General features: G+C 50.3%; 1 protein-coding gene across 1 annotated transcript in view; it reads left to right on the forward strand.

The window, feature by feature from the left end:
• Positions 1–17,386, forward strand: part of XXYLT1 (xyloside xylosyltransferase 1) — a 162,705-nt gene that overhangs the window by 79,982 nt on the left and 65,337 nt on the right. Inside the window, exon 3 of the mRNA XM_021692526.1 lies at positions 15,316–15,448. Coding sequence (XP_021548201.1) covers positions 15,316–15,448 — 133 coding nt within the window. The remainder of the gene's footprint in view (positions 1–15,315; positions 15,449–17,386) is intronic.

Raw genomic sequence — 17,386 nt, forward strand, 5'->3', positions numbered from 1 at the left:
GCTTATGGCTGGAAAGTGACTGGGTAAAAATAGTGCCAAATGACTCAACAAATCAGCCTCTTAGGCTCCTAGAGCCACTGCTGCTGGTAGGCTTGGTAGCAGGACCCTGGGGCAGGACTGAGCACAGCCTGCCTGCCTTTGGGAAGGTGGGGCTGCCAGGAGAACTCAGTTCCCACTCCTGACACCTCCTGCCCCAGTTCCCTGCTTACTCAATTCCAGAAGTGCCCTGTCCAGGCTTACCACTGCCCTTTGGTGCCATGACTCCGAGGGAGGCCCCTGGCCTGCCTTTGGGGTGGAGTTCAGTTGCACTCTCTGTTTTGGGGCAGTGGCAGCTGTATTACCTTCAGCCCCCATTTTCCATGGTGAGGTTCTCACCGTCATTTACGTGACCAGAGGGGCTTTCTCCGCCTCAGGCTAACCCCCTTTACTGCAGAGAGTTGACTGAAATTCCCATGCCTCGTGTATCTCACGGCTGCTCTTTCTTTTCTGGATTCCCTCCGTCCTGGAGTTCTGAGAATGCAAATTGGCCTCTGAAAGAAAGACTCATCACAGTAGACTTGAGGGTTTTTCTAAGCTGCTGAGATACCCAAAGCACCTGCCATTGGCCTTGGATTTCCAAGATGTAGTTGGCAAGAGGAGGTGTGGAAAATGTAGCAGAAATACACTTACATAAATGGCAGGAAAAAAATCAGATGAGAGTAACTCGCAGCTTCTTGTTTTCTTTTTCTTTTTACAAAAGAAATACCGGGGCGCCTGGGTGGCTCAGTCGTTAAGCGTCTGCCTTCAGCTCGGGTCATGGTCCCAGGGTCCTGGGATCGAGCCCCGCATCGGGCTCCCTGCTCCTCGGGAAGCCTGCTTCTCCCTCTCCCACTCCCCCTGCTTGTGTTCCCTCTCTCGCTGGATCTCTCTCTGTCAGGTAAATAAATAAAATCTTAAAAAAAAATAAAAATAAAAATAAAAATAAAAAAGAAATACCTTTGGAAATCCAGAAAGCTACCTTGTGGTGAAGTAGGAGGAAGGCAGAAGTCTCTAAACGGACTTGATCCTAGGAAAAAGATTATAAAAATGGGTAACTCTAGCCACCTTGAGAAGGAATCCTAAAAAAAATCTTGAGGCCATGGCAGATGCCTTAAATCTGATACATGCTGCCAGAAAATGGATATTTTCTAGGAAGTAGTTAATCCCTTTAAAAATGTTTTTAATTTAAAAGCAATACATGTCCATTTTGAGAAGATGAGAAGTATTTTTTAAAAGTGTACATTTTCTCCCAGTCTCGTGTGTGTGTGTGTGTGTATATATATATGTATACACACATAAATACATAAAACTTTGTATATATTTAACATACTGATAATCGTATAGTATGTATTATAACATTATATGTTTTAGAATATTAATTTGTTTCAGTGATTACAAAAGAATACATATGTATGGTAGAAATTTAGACGACCATAAAGAAGACATGTAAATAATCTGTAATGTCACTATGGGGCGAGGCTCTGTGTAGCTGGGCTCCAAAGATGACCTGTCTCATCAGCCATGGCTCCCAGTGCTCACAGCTTCATGTAGTCCCCCTGCTTGAATTTGGGCCGGCCCTGTGACTCGTTTTTGATGAATAAGATACTGTGGAAGTGACGCAGCAGGACTTGGAAGGCTTAGTCACCAGGAGCCACGCACTCTCTGCCTGGGTCTCTCGGAACACTTGCTCTCGGCAAGCTCCCTCTTGGAATCCAGCTGCCATGCCAGGCAAAGCCAACACCCCCGGGAGAGCCCCCATGACCGTGCTCCGGTGGACAGCCCAGTGGAGCACTCTTTGCCGACAACCAGTGGCAACTGCTAGCAGCGTGAGTAATAGGGATGTCCAGCCTGGCCCCAGCCTTCTGGCCGACGGCAGCCTCCGCCCCTGTTTGTACCGTCCCCACAAGAGAGACCTCCCCCCCCCCAGCTGTGAGAACCACCGGTAAGTGTAGTTGACCCACAGAACCATGAGGGATAAGCATACACTGAAGATGCTAGCTTTGGGGTGGTTTGTTACCAGCAACAGATAACCTGGCATGGGTGTGGGTCGACTTCGAAGTAAACCTGTTTAAAGGGACTCAGACCCTAGAACCACCTACACCTAAAGTGTGCATTCCCGCTCCATCACTCACTAGCTGTATGACCTTGGGAGAGTTCTTTGGCTACTATAAACCTTAGTTCTCTACATTCGTTAAATGGAAACTGGGCGATTTAAAAGCATTCTAGTGTGCGGCACATAGTAGGTACTAAATCAATGTGAATTTCATATGTAATATTTATCACCATGAAAAATGGTCATAAGGGATGTTGGAAACAGCAGTGGTAGTGGCGGCAGCAGAGAATGTAAGTTGCAGTTTATGAGGCTAGGAACAATGCCCTTCCTTTCTGAACCTCTTCCACACTGTCCTAGTACTTGGCACACAGTGGGGACTTTATGGCTTTCTTGGCTTGGCACGGCTGAGGTCAACAGAGCAAGGCCCATCTCCTGTGCCTAATCTATATATCTTGTGTTCTTCTGAGAACAAGCTGCTGGGTTATGAGTGGGGGGAAAGGGCCACCTCTGTTCAGAATCACGGGTGGCAGGGCCGGGAAGGGTCTTGGAGGGCATCTGTCCTAAGCCTTCTGTCTCTACAGTCTGGGAGAACCGATGCCCGGATGAGAGGTGGCTTGCTCAAGGCTGGACGTAGGGGCAGAGTCAGCCCTCTACCCCCATGCCCTGTCTACTCACACTTGCCTAAAGTTCCTGAAGTCACATTTCATTAAATAAGGTCGAGCCCATGGCATTGTTTGTTTTACAAAACAGAGAAAAGCCAGGGTGGGGTGGTGTTGCCTTCTGAAACTGTGATACTTGTTTCTCTCTTCAATTATTTATTTTTATGAGAATGCACCAGGGCGTGGTGCTGCTGGAGGTTTTTCAAGAGGGTCATTTTCTCCCAGCCAGGTGGGAGGTGCTAGGAGGATGGACCTAAAGTCCCAATGACAGCAACCCTGACATTCCCTCCTTGTCTAAGACCCCTGCGGTGGGTGGCACCAGAACCTTCCAGTCAGGGAAGAATTTGCTTGGTACGACCTGCTGTAAGTGGGGATGCCAGAAAGTTCTTCTTTACGGTAGAATACCAGTTAATAAACACAGAGGGAATGAAGGCATTGGAAAGTCACCGATTGCTGGTAACCATTATAGTAATCCTTTATTCAGATGAGAAGAGTCAATGGATGCTGAACCAGAGCAGGCACAAACTTGTTCAGGCAGAGGATATTTTCATAGTCTGGAAATGTTTCCCCCCATAATGCTGTTGTTACAGAGAACAAGTGGTAACTTCACAATGATCAAAAATTAACATCATCGATAATGGGACGGATTGACATGCTGTGCCCCCCGATGTGATCAAGCAAGAAGAACACAGTCTTGCTTCTGTGCTGTTCTTGACAAAGATGCATAACCTGAATCTAATTGTGAGGAAACATTAGACAAATGCACATCGAGGGAGATTTTATAAAACAATTGGCCTGTACTCCTCAAATTGTCCCCAGCCGTGGAAGATGAGGAAAGACTGCAGAACTACTTCAGGCAGAAGAGACCGGACCACTGTATGTCATCCTGAACCATGAATTTTGTTTCTGTGTTTGTTTTTGGACAATTGGCAAATTTTGAATGGGGCCATAGATTAAATGGCAGTGATGTATTAATGTTAATTTCCTGGGCTTGGTGATTGTACTCTTATTAGGAGAGTGGTCTTGTTTCCCAGGCAATACATCCTGAAATATTTTAGAGCCTAAATTCTCTCTCTCTCTCTCTCTCTCTTTTTTTTTTTTGCTATCATCGGCAGTTATGTCAGTTTGGCATTAAATTTTATGTCCTTAATTAAAAATGGAAACAATTTTAATTTTACTTAATTAAAAAATAGAAACTAGTTAATTAAATGAAATTAAAATTTAATTAAAACAGGGAAATTAATTAATTAGTGCTTAGGTACAGTTCAGTAGACAGAATTTTTTCTATTGTAGAGTCTGGGATGGGAACAAGTTAGAAAGAGGGTTTCTTGAGTGCCCTGCTCCGTGGGAAGGCAGATTGGTCTTTTAAATGGAAGTTAGAATGGAGTCTTGTGACCTCTTCCTGTTCTTGGGTAATTCTTAGTACCCAGCAGACTCGGGCTCCTGTGGGGTTCCCCTTAACCTTGGTAAACAGGGATGAAAGCATTGAAATGCAGACTGTCTTGGTGGCAGAACCCATAAAATGAGGATAATAAACCCTACATGTAAGGATTAAATGAGGTAAAACACATAAAAATACCTAGCTCAGTATCTGGCCTTTGGAACCTCATTTTATGGGTGATGATAGATAGTTCACTTTTTTTTTTTTAACTGTAGCATAAAATCAATAAAATAACATGACATTTTGGCAAGAGGCCTGGCTCAGGAGACAGGAAGCCTGAAGAGCTATTTGACCATTGGCCAAGTCAGTCTGCAAACTGTCACGGGGCCACAGGTGCTGCTCCTGAAAAGATTAAAACCATATTTTTTTCTCCTGATGCAGAAGGTAAGGGAATGGGTAGGTCTTCACATATAAATCTCAGAAAGGTATTTCTGGGTTCCCAATACGGAGAAACTGGTTTTTCTCTGTGAAAGTTGTCATGCTGTGGATTTCTGGGCACAAGGAATGATGTCGGGCCACTCTCTCCTCGGCTGCCCCACAAGTCCCAGGAGAAGCTGCTCACATCCCCAAAGGTGGGCTGCTTCTCCTTGGGGGAAAGTTGGCAATTCTCTGCCGGATTGCACTTCCCTCCTTGTGCAAACCTCTCAGTAGTGCACGCCCCCGTCATGGTTGCAGGTCCTTCTGCTGTGCGCAGCTAGAGAGGGGGCAGGAGGCGACCTGGGCCTCTGAGGGTAGTGGTGGGCTGCAGGACCCCACGAAGGGAAGGATGAGTCTGTGGAGTGGAACGGACTCAGGAAGTTCAGCCGCAGGAAAGAGTAAAGGATTCACCGTTCATACCAGGAAGAACTGCCAAAATACAGTTTTTCTTAGTGACATGAAAGATGGCCAAGGTGCCAGCCAAACTGTCCCTGCTTGCACAGCTGTTGTCATCAGGGCCCCTTGGGTCAGTGTCCTGGCCTAGGGCATGACCAGGCAGTGTGCACGGAGTGTGCATTCAGCGCCAGGATGGGACAATGTGCTGGCCACACAAGAGGCCTGTCACCAAAAACAGTGTTAAGAGGTGGCATGGGTGCCCCCGTGTGAGGTATGGTGCTCACACAACTCCCATGGCATTACAGAGACCGTTCGGGGATTATGATCCTGCTTGGAGGGTCTGCCCGGCTCTGTGGGGTCTGGCTAGCTCTGGCGTGTTCACCTTACTAGTGACCATGTCTGGATTCCAAGAGACACGTTGGGACACCGGGTAGAGAGCCGGGCTGGAAGGGAAGTGTGAGGCCGGTGGTGGAGGACAGGAGTCCTTCAGGGTGGCAGCCCGGGGCCGGCGGGCACAGTCTCAGTGGTAGGCCAGCGAAGAGCGGGTGAGGGCTGAGCAGAGGTCTGGAAGGTGAGCGGGCAGGAGTGTGGGCAGGCGCACACCATCGGCTCCATTGCGGGGAGGGGACTGTGTGGACAAGGAAGAGGCGTGCGGGCATGGGTCAGATGACATGCACCTGGTTCCTCTTTTGCCGTTATTGACTGTGTAACCTCAGCAGACTTACTCCTTTGGGCCTCTGTTTCTTCATCTGTAGAGTAGGGGGAATTTCGTGCCAGCCGTGGAAGGACTGCTAGTTTCTGCTCTCTGTCTGTTCTCTCCTTTTTCCTTTATAAGCAAATCCCATTTATTTGGGAGCAACATTATGCCCAGTAAAAGCATTAATTTCCTAGCTTCCCTTGCTGCTAGGTGTGGCCATGTGACTAAATTAGGCACTTCCAGGAGGTTGTTGGAAGGGTCTGCCTTATTGCAGGGGGCAAGGGGGGGGGGGGGACATTTCCCTTTCTTCCTCCTTGTTGTCTGGAATGCAGCCTGGTTGACTGGAGCCCAGGTAGCTGTCTTGCACCATTCAGAGACCTTGAGAGTGGAAACCAGAACTAGGATAACAGAATGGAAAGGTAGAAGGGGCCAGGACGTTTGATAGCTTTATGAAGCATCCTGACAATCCCTGGATGACTTAGCTTTGGCCTTATGTGTTATTCAAACCATTGTTACTGGACATCTTCTGTTACAGTAGCTGGACCCGACCCATATGGATGCACCTGCCCCCAAGGGTTGTCGTAAGGTTTAAATGAGCTGAAGCATAGCAAAGAGTTTTGTGAGTTGGGAATGCACTTTGAACATTTTTAGGTGCTGTAAAAATACAAGCAATCAGTCCTGTCCTTGCCATTGTCATTTGAGGAAGCCTACTGGGCAGGGCTGCGGTGGACAGGCCCTGACAAGCTGGCTGAGCCAGGGGCACAAGTATGTGGCAGAACAGAGCATGGGGATGAGGAGCTGCTTGGTTAGTTTTCCTGATTTTACAGTGAATCTGCAAGTGTGGCCTGGGCTCAAATGCAGGGAAAGAGGGAGAGAGTGGTTGGGGGAGGTAAAAGAGAGGGCAGAGGAGATTACAAACAGGAGCCCCCACAATTCCAATTCAAAGAACCTGAGTGAGCCATTTGGAAAGTTGATCTGTGACCGTTCGGGCAGACCCATGGTAACCAGATCACTATTTTCAGAAAACACCTGTTAATTCTGCCCAAAGAGGATGGCTTGCTACAGCGGCCATCCCCAGAGGTCTATGAAAAAAGCCTGCTGGTGAAGAGCAGAGACCAGGCATCAGTCTCAGGGTTGGTGAACAAAGTGAGAATGTGGTCGTGTCCCAAATAGGAAGCAGGGCTTAAGCTTTTGCAGATAAAAAATAAACTCTCTAGCAGACCCCAGAGAGCTATAAGCTGTGGAGAGGTCAGCAGGGGCCACGGACATCTATGCCATAGAAATGAAAGAAAGGGGGATATTCTGCTTTCCAGATCTAAAATCCAGTTTCCTCTGCAGACTGAAATTCGTAAAGAAGTGCCTGAGCTATAATTTCATACTGGCAGTAGAAGTGAGAGGAAAACGGAGACCAGGTGTTGTACGTGTGGTCGTATATTATATACGTCTCTAAAGTTTTTCAGCCAAGTTGGAAATCAATTCTGTCCTATCCTAAAGGATATGATTTATATACCTAGTCACTGAAGGCTTGAGGGGTGAGGGAGGAGACACATGTCACACTGTTGCTGGGGCAACAACTGTGTCTTTTCATAATAATTTGTTTTGTTTTGTCCACAAAACAGGAGCTGATGGTTATTAAAAAATGTGACCGCTGGCCCATAGCTCACAGTCAGTTTTCCATGCTTAATTTTGAGAGGGGAGGAGGAGGACTGGAAGAAAGAATTTGTTGTATAGATAATACATAAAACTGACTGTGGTCATTAATTTCAACCTCTTGGCGCCCAAACCTTTTACCAGCGCTGCTAACAGTTTGTATAAATCACTCTTAGGAACTCCATTTCCTCCCTTCCCTCCTCGCTCAGAGCCGTCTGCTGATGTGGAAAACAGAGCAGCCCAGGGAGAGTCAGGGGCGCCCTGACTGAGCAGCACCAGCGAACCGAGCCTGCTGTGCGCATGGCCATCCGGGGGCTGGAGGGTAGGGTAGCGTGGGGGTGAAGAGTGAGCATGGGCTTTAAGAGCCCCACGGATTCGATGTGAGCCCCAGCTCCACCGCTTCCCAGCCGTGTGATCTTGATTACCATACTTCCTCATCTCCTCATTTGTCACGCAGAAATAATCATGCCAATCTCGGAGAATTTGGATGCTTACCTGAATATAATAATATATGTTATACAGATCGACTATGGTCATTGAAAATTTCCGTTCAGCTTTTGTGGCATGAAACCCCTTTTTCCTGAAATTTCTCCATTGGTCTCCGCTCAATGAAAGGGAACCCCAGGAGTTTTCCAGCTCACTGAGGGTAGGGGTTTTGAGGGGGGTGGTTGTGGGAAGTGGGAGCCCCTTCTCTGCCCACAAAAGTCCCATTCACCAAGCCAGGGTGGCCTAGAGCTGTCTGATGTTTTCACCCTTGATGTGACAGCATTTCTTGTGTTTAAAGATAGGGGGACTTTAAAAGGGACTCGGGGATGTCTGAAGGCTTTTCTCCGAAACCTGTGTGTGATGGATCAAACACACTATCCAGTGAGGAAGTCTGTGATCTCAACTCTGACGTTTCCTCACTATGTTGCCTTAGACAAGTTGCCCAAACTCTCTGAGCCTTGGGTTTCTCATCTGAACACAGGAAGTACTAATGCCCACCCGACAGAAGTGTAGTGCAAGTTCATGAGCCGAGTCAGCAAGTGGAAAGCCCCCGTCTTGGGCCTGGCACACAGACGCCCTCTCTCTGCTCCTAGGGAGGGACCCTTTGGCTGACCAGGCTGGAGGAGCCCCAGGAGTCGGTGCCCAAGGCCTCGGACCCTTGGCGTGTTCCACCGTGTTCCTTGGTGGCAGCTTCCCTCATAGTTAGCCAGCTTCCTGCAGCCGGGCCTTACATGGTGCAGGCAGCGGAGAAGGGGGCTTTGGGGGCACAGGGAAAAGCCCAGCTGGGAAGTGACCCAAGTTCTCGGTTGGATAGGAGAACCACCACAACCCATTCCAAGTGCAGACGCCCTCAGGGATACAGCTGGGGTCGGTGCATTGTGGTGGCGGGTCTACCATGTGACAGCCTGAGACCCCGCAGCAGAAGCCAGTCCAGGGTGGCTGGCGTGGCGCATCAGGACTGGGCCTGTCCCTCAGGCCTCAAAACAGCTTCTCCCGGGCCATGGGCCTCCTACTGTTAGAGCAGGTCCCTACCCCTTTCGGTTGCCCTTTGGCTCCTGCAAGCCAGAAGTCCTGCCCAACAGCAATGAAGCCCCAGAGGCTGATTGCTACAGTATTTCCAGGTGGACGGTGAGAAATCAAGCTTCCTTCCCGAGCAGCTGCTTCCAGAGTCTCAGCCTTATGACACCTCACAGAGCCCAGGTTGTCACAGTGTCCCCTTCTCCCTGAACGCTGTCCTGGTTAATGGAAAGCTAGGCCTGGTGTTCTGAGCTGAAAGCCCTTTGATGTATTATAAATATTTATCTCTGGGAAGCTCTGTGACGCTCTTTCAAGACACAGAGGGAAAGAAGGCGCTTGCATGATTGACCTGCTCCTCAGAGAAGGCCCGTTTGTTGTCCAGGATGGTAGGCCCAGGGCTTACCCAAGCATGTCTGTCTTTTCCTAATGTCCTGGTCTCTTTTGTTGCATGTTGTTTTGTGCGTGTGAAGATGCGTCCCCCAGGAATGGTTCCTGGGGTAGGAGAAAGGAGGGGGAAGGAGAGGAAGCTTCTTTCCCCCTTTTGTTTGTTTTTGGCGATCATTAATTACTCACTCTGGATTGTAATTCCATCCATGGTCAGATGACATGCCTTGTGACTGGTTTAATTGGAGGCTGATGATGAGCTGTCTCGAGCCTTTCCACAGGGGAATGTTGACTTGGGAAGTTCCCAGCTGGTTCTGAGGCCGTGCATGTTGCCTTCTGCGATGCACTGGTACAGAGGAGCGGCCCCCAGGGCCCAGCCAGGCTGGTGCTCGGGGCCTCAGGTAGCAGCATCCGAGCTGGGCCTCCTGAACCCCGAGAACACTCACCTGGACAGTCAGGAACTTCCTCAGTGCTGTCCAGGGCCAGGGTGGTCATAGATGATAATGGGGTCTGTAGGTCCCGAAAGCTGCATCTTTAGCCAGCACTTGTAGTCTTGTCTTTCCTTTTCTTTTTTTTTTTTTTAAAGATTTTATTTATTTATTTGACAGAAAGAGAGACAGCGAGAGAGGGAACACAAGCAGGGGGAGTGGGAGAGGGAGAAGCAGGCTTCCCGCAGAGCAGGGAGCCCGATGAGGGGCTCGATCCCAGGACCCTGGGATCATGACCTGAGCCGAAGGCAGCCACTTAACCGACTGAGCCACCCAGGTGCCCCTGTCTTTCCTTTTCAATAAGTGTCACCATTTTGTTCGCCTGAAACCAGAGCATGACAGGGTGAGGTGAGCAGATGTGACCTCTCATGAAGATGGTACCACATTTTTTCCTTTACCCCCTGGAGTTGAAGTTCAAGAGGAAATAGGTCTCAGACCTAGATCCTTAGCATCTTTTCCCACTTTGGGTTGACATACATCAGTGGCTCCCGTCTTATGGTCAGACATTTATCAGTCCACCCCCAAACCACCTCCTGTACCCAGGATGCAACAATTCTTCCATTTCCTGAAACGGCCAAGCTACTGTCCCGCATGGGAAGCAGTGTTTAAAGCTCTGAGTGCTGACCCGTGAGGTGACGCTGCTGGGAGCCCCTGTGTGTTCCGTCATCTCCCAAGGAGCCTGGCCAGCCAGGGCCAGCACTGCGCTCATCGGAGGATGATGCCCAGCAGCATCCCTCAAATACCCCGACTCTTCCTAATACATGGGCAAGCTTCCTTCTACCTGAGAAAATGACACACTTCGCTTCTTGTTTTTGTGATTAAACACATACATGGCAAGATTTGTAAGCTTGAGGGGCTGGTTGGAGGGCCCCTCATCCAGCTAATTGGATGTTGCAGCACCACATTTCCAGGAACGAACAGGTCCAGCTAGAAGAGAAGATGGCTGGGTGGTGGTTGGGGGGCTGAAGGGGGACCGTGTTTTACTACTGGTTGTTGTCGTCCTCACACCAGGCACTGAGCTTGTGTCTCCATGGGAGGCTCCTGGCTGTGAAGTCTGGCTCCTGCCTCCCTTTGAATGTAGTATAGCTCAAGGTGTGTTCCTAGAGAAATGTAAAGATTTGTTGGTTTTGTTTGTTTTCTAACATCCCTGCCTGATGTTAATGGGAGAATATGGAGAGCAGTTTCCCAAAAGCTGGCTATCCAGTATGTGGATCACGGAGATCTCGTCTTTCTTTCGCTACTGCTGTTCATCTTTAGGTTTCGTTTTCATGGTGTGATATGCAGATCCTCCATGAGCTAGTTGTATTGGGTGCCTGGCACGTCTTGTGCGCAGCCCTTTGGGCCGTATTATTTTGGCCACAATGTTTCGGGCTCTTGAGGAGTTTATGGCCCATATTGGGAGTGGGTAGTGGAAGGGGGGCGCCGACTGACATGAGAGCATTAGCTAGGCAATCAGAAAACCTGAGTTCTGGGATCAGCTTTGCCACTTAGCTCACCAGTGTGACCTCTGACAAGCCCCACTCCTTCTTTGGTCCTTAGTTTCCCCATCTGTATAATGGGTAGATTGGCTCTTCCTTCAGCTCTGTTATCCTAGATTATTCTGTCCTCTTTGTTTTTTTTTTTATCATTTTCTCACGGGATTCTGACATGGTAGACATTCAACCAGCCTGGATGCTGGCCATTGCTTTGAGTTTTATAGATGCCTAGTCCTTTCTGAGACATTCTTCCCCATGCTTTATAGATTTCATCTCTTTGCTTTGGAGTCAATTCTCTCACTCATTTATTCCTTAAAGCTCAGTGGCCCTAAGTGCTGTCATTACAGCTGTCCTCCAGCCAGCATCCCCTGTGGGCCATCACTGTGGCTGTCACTGCCATGTACCAATTTTACCTCATCCTCAGAAGAGCCTTTCAGCATAATGCCCCCACCCCTGTCATGTAGTTCCCACAGAGAGGGGACAACAGCAGGGACCAGGGGCCAGAGGAACAAGGCCCTTTAAGAGAATCTTACCCTAATCAATTCCAGCCTTCCTGGTAGGCATCTTTCTCTTTCCAGCAGTGACATTTGCAACTTGGCGTCTTACTTCATAATTACATAAAGAATAACCGTCTGGACAGATGCCCGCCCGACACCACAGGTTGTACGGAGGGCTGTCAGCCCTCAGAATAGAAGGGAGTGTCCTCCGGCCTCAGCCTGAAAGGTAGTAACTGGGCCAGTCCTTTCATGTTGGTGTGAAGCAGTCCGTTCCTTCCTAGGCAGTTCACCTCATTCGGTGAGGTCCCTCTTGAAAGAAATATCAGCACCTTTTAGCAAAATAAGGTACTTTATGAACGAGGAGTTTTAAAACTATAAAAGCATCTCGAATTCCTGTGTCTTAGGGCTGCATGTACCTTTTCCAGGTTCACTCCCAGACAGTTCCTAGAGAGCAGGGAAGGTGCTCAGATTTATTGATGGGCTTTTTAAGACAAGGCCAGGGCTCTGCCCAAATGAAGGAGCTGGGTTGTTCAGGAGACCACAGATGTCTCTGAACTCTGCCCTCCCGGCCCATTCCCGCCCTCATGAAGCACTCTCTTTGGCCAAGGTGGTGAGGCCAGTACACAGGTGTTAGTGCCCATGACCTTGAGCAGGGCCTGGGGTGGGGGGGCAGGGAAGGAGGCATTCGGGCTGTTCCTCGTAGAGTAGGTTGGATGTATGTGACCTTGAAGGCCCAGGGAGTACACACAGCACACATGGTAGGCTTTCTAGAAAGGCGCCCGGCTGACTGACTGCCCTCCCCACCACTGGGAGTTTCCTTAGCTATAGTGAAACTGCTTGCCTGTAGAGGACTTCCCTTAAATTCCACATCTGGCCAGCTTGTTGCTCTGCTTTTTGTCTGTCAAGGCCCTTGGCACTTCTGTGGGCCCCCGTGTGGGTGGCAGGGGTGCCAGACCTACCTCCCAGGAGCTCCTCTCTGATCAGAGGAGAATCAGGGTCTGCTGGAAAGGGCGTGCTGGGCTTTCACGTGAACTGACCAAGGTTCGGATCCCAGCTCTAGCACTTATTTGTTGTAGGACCTCGGGCTATAGTTTTGAACTTTTCTAAACCTGTTTCTTCATCGGGACATAGGAATAACTCAACCTATTGGGTGGTTAGGAGAAATAAGCTTTTGCCTATGCAATGTTGGGTACTTAAAAACCACTCACAGAAAGGGTGCTTCCCTGTGGCTGTCGTTGGTGTCATTGAAATACCCCCTGAGGATGACATTTCCCCTTCTTCCGTAGCTCTGTCAATACCTCAGAAGTACCACCATACATCCTCGAGGCCTCCCCATCTTTTGGCCGAACGCCTTTGTCCCCCTCCATCCCCTTCGTCGACAGAACCTGTGATGATGTGCTTTCTCTCCTTGGGATGATGATGATGCCCTCCTGTCCCTGTCTCATTAGTACTCTGCTCTACTATGTGAAGGAGCCACCTGAGACCCTGGATGTGGGACCTTGGGGCACAGGAGGTGGCCAGAAAGAAAAGAAAAATGGCTGGGGGGTTGCTGTGCTATGGGGCTTCCCCACCGTGACTTGATGGCTACAACTCTCACTCCTAGACATTCTCTCCTGGGACACAGTGCTCTTCTCTAAGGTCACATCGGGTTCCTTCTCTCTGTTCCCCAGGGCCATTTCTGAGAGCATCAGGTGCCCTGAGGCTCTGCCCTGTGGCCTGTCCCTACTCTCCACTCCTGGTGGAGGGCAGCTTTCTGGGAGACAGCGAAGTCACCACAATGGCTTCCTGACCCGCAGACTCCCAAGTCATTACCTTTCCTGGCTTCTCAGTTGGGATGGTTGGCATTGCTGTTCTTAGTGCAGGAGGGCGAGCAGCAGTTTTACTCATTGGTGTGTGGGGGTGGGCAGTGTGAAGCCAGGCGACAGCCGTGTCCACAGGGCTGGGTGAGCCTGTTTTCCTGCACCCCCTTCCCACAGGGCCAGAGCAGCCGGCTCTGGTGCCCCCTCACTTTCCTCTGGCCTGAGCTGCTGGGTTCTCACCTAGCGTAAATAATTTTTTTTTCAAAACACTCATGTTGGACGTCAACTAATGTTCTTTTTCTGTGCCACAAGGAAAAGAGAACAAGAACAGATGAATCAGTTTTTCTGGAATCATAAGCTGTGATTTCTTCATAAACAAATTTAGAGAATGCCTGTTGAATTCCACAAACATTCCTGAGTGTTTACTGACTGCCAAGGCCTGCAGTATGAGTGGGAGGAGGCCAAGATGCCAAAGATAGGGTCCCTGTCTTCAGAGGGCTTCCCTGGACAGCCTGTCCTCGGACAGCCGTCGCGCCCCGGGGAGAGCCTGATGTTGGGTGTCGGGTGTTGCTGTGCCTCAGCTGTCCACCCCTGCCCAGATGTCAGGACCCAGCCCACGTCTCCCTCCTTCATGAAGTCTCCCTTTACTGCCTCAGGGGTCAGTGAATTCCCTACTCTCCAAACCCTAGATTCCTGCAGTGCTCAGCAGCCTGAATACAAGGTGTTTCCCATCTGTCCCCTCATCTTCCCGGCATCACAGGCTCATGGGGCCCCATCGTATCACCCCCAGTTTAACAAGTGGGACAGCTAAGGTTTAGAGAAGTCGTTTTCCCAGGGTCACAGCGTTAAGCAGCAGCAAAGCTGGAACTTGCACTTGCATGTCCCGCTTCCCACCTCGGGCCCCCTCCTTAGTGCGGAGCACTTTCTCTCCCGCATCATTTGACCCCTGAGCACCCCCTCCTTGGAGCCCCTGCAGCCCCTCCCATGTCATGCACTTAGTTCCTCCCTTCTTGGTTTCAGTCACCTGTGTGTCAGTCCTGGTGGGGGGCGGGGCAGGGGCCTGGACAGCTGGGTCTGGTCCCCTGCTGCCTCTGCCACACAGGAGCTGACTCAGGCTTGGGGCGGGGGGCGGGGGGCGGGGGGGGTGGTGTGGTGCAGAGGAGGAGAGAACAGAGCCGGGGCCTCCCCCCTCCCTCCTCCCTCCTCGCCCTGAGTCGTCTGGAGGCAACGGAAGCAACCAGCACTTATGTGCCAGGTAATTGTGAGACTCGGTTTGTCTAATTATAGCTCACTTTGTCTCTCAGATAGTGGAATAAAAACCTAACAGTGTCCGAGGTCTTTCAGCTGTTCTGGCGGCATCCGAACTCGACACACATCGGGGTTTGAGAACGTACTGTTAAGGGCAGGTCTCCAGCCCTCTCTCCTGTGGCTCATTTACCACCTGTGCCCCACGGAGAAACACCGGTATGCTTTGATTTTCAGTAGGGTGTCCGCATAACATGTCGTCCAAACTGGTTCCTTTTGAGAATGAAGTGGTGTGCTGTTGAAAATTACGCCAGGGCAGTGGGCCTGAAGTAGAGCATATGGTCACCTCGTTCTAAACACAATGCATGCCTGCGGGTGGAAGGACAGGTGGGGCAGTTGTTTATGAAGACTTTGGTGCAGAGTGGGTTGCTGGTGGATGAAGGGCCTTTGTTTCCAGCGATAACTTTGCATCATTCGGTGACCTCAAGAATGATCTGATACCTGTTTCTGCACCCCCCACTCATTTTCTGTCCGTGGCTGAGCCTCCCAGGATGTGTGTCTGTGTCTTATCGTGTTCTTTCTCTTTCCTCCAGAGATCCTGCGGATAATTCAGCTGGACCTAGACCTGAAGTACAAGACCAACATCCGGGAATTGTTTGAGGAGTTTGACAGTTTCCTGCCGGACGCCATCATTGGTATAGCAAGAGAGATGCAGCCAGTATACCGGTATGCGGCAGCCCTAGGGGAAGTGGCGTCCAGGACCCCCTCCATCCCTCCTCTTTCCCCTGTCCTGCTTTATCGGTAGACACTCTTGAATCTCTTGATCTGCACTTAAATCTCTTAGAGACACATTTGTGCTTATTGCATATGGTTAATAGTGTGGGTGGGTGGGTCTGCCCTGAAGCTGTAGATGCTGCCTCATTCTTTTTGGGGAGTTTGTAACATTTTTCTCGCAGAAAGCCAAGCTGTTTTGGTTGGTTGGTTCTGGTTAAGCTCAGAATTTTAAAGTCTTGGGCTTTGCCTTACAGAGGAGGTATCAGGATATAGCTTTAATTGCCTTCTCTGACGATGAACTAGGCTTTCTTGGCCTCTGAGTCTCCAGTGACCCCTCCTCTGTCTAAGCAGAACGGGTTTATCAGTGTCTCGTAAGGAGGGGAAGGCAGCACAGCTTTGGGGCACTGGTTGGGGTTACCTCATCGCCGTGAAGACCACATTCTGCGTGATGCCGTGCACTTCATTGTCAAGTGTGCGTCGTAGAGAAACCCCAGCATCTGAGAACCAGGAGACATGTCCAAGAATGTTCCCTGCAGCATTGTATGCAGTAGCCAGAAACTGAGAATGACTTAAATGTCCATAGATAGCAGAAGGGACAAATGAAATATATTCATCCAACTGAGTACTGTACAAAAGCAAAAATGAGCAAGCGGTAGTAGCCAGACACTGCTGTGCAAAGTGAACTGCAATCTGGGGGGATGCACACCATGTGGCAAAGATTATGAGGAAAACCAAGGCAAAGATGATCCCCCAAGCTGGCCCGGTGTTCCCTCTGGAGCGGTGGGGGCCTGGTGGGGATGATGACCTGGGTGTAGAGTGCCCCCGGAGTACCTCAGTGTGTTGTTAGCCCTCTCCCCGGGGGGCCGTGCACGCGCTTGTGTGCACTCTCGTGTGTGGACTGTATGTCTAATGGTGGAAACAAAGGAAAGGAAGAGCAGAGGCACCTACAAGTTTTTGTTAAAAACTAGAGCCATGGTTCTGGGTCCAGAGGGTTCCATGCTGCTGACTGATCCTCCTCCGGGTAGTACCAGAGCTCACCCTAGAGCTGGGATTTCACCGTCCCCGGGGCTGGCCTGCTCTTTGTTGTCCCAGCAGACCCTCCCGCCGGCTCCCTGTGGACATCCTTGGAGCCAGGTCGTCTTTGGAAGGCTGCAGGGCACAGGCTGCTAGTGACCCAAGCGCCCACGTTTCCCCTAAAAGAGCGGGGAAGAGTGACAGCTTGCTTGCTTGTGACTATTTGCAAGACGCAGATCACATAACAGGAAATTCCTGCGAGGCCTCTGAATGGGCTGATAACTCCTGGGCCTTGTGGGCTGTTTGCCCTGACGTCATCCTCTCCCAGCCTGTCCCCCAGTCACACAGCAGAGTCTCGCACTCTGCGGGGGAACAAGAGCGGGGGGGAACAGGAGCGGAGGGTTTGGGTCAACCCTTGCCACTTCAACTCAGAGCAGCCCCCTCGTCTCATTCCCTCACTTTTATACAAGGCGGATCTCGATTTAACACCTAAAGGCAATGGAAGGAGCACTGGACTGAGAGTCCAAAGTCCTACATGCTAGTCCCTATGCTTGGGGCCTGGTTCCTCCATCTGAGAATGGGAGCCGGTGTGCTGCAGGACCTCCCTCCCCCTGCCCCGGCACTGTGATCCCAGTCTCCTGACCCTCACCGTCTCCTTATTGTCTTTCCTCTGTCCTGAGGCGCCGCTGGTCTGCGGCAGGGGCCCCTCACTGCTCCCTAAGGGCCAGGGTCCGCAGGCTGCTCGCAGGCTCATGATTAAATGTGATCGGAGCAGTGGTGCCTTCAAGCCCTGCTCTGGAGTCTTCTTATGTAATAAAAATGGAAACGTGATCCCATTTAAATAGTATCCGCCAGAATTTATGTTTTTGTACATCT

The sequence above is a fragment of the Neomonachus schauinslandi genome, chromosome 1 (genome assembly GCF_002201575.2).
Source record: "Neomonachus schauinslandi chromosome 1, ASM220157v2, whole genome shotgun sequence".
NCBI lineage: Eukaryota > Metazoa > Chordata > Mammalia > Carnivora > Phocidae > Neomonachus > Neomonachus schauinslandi.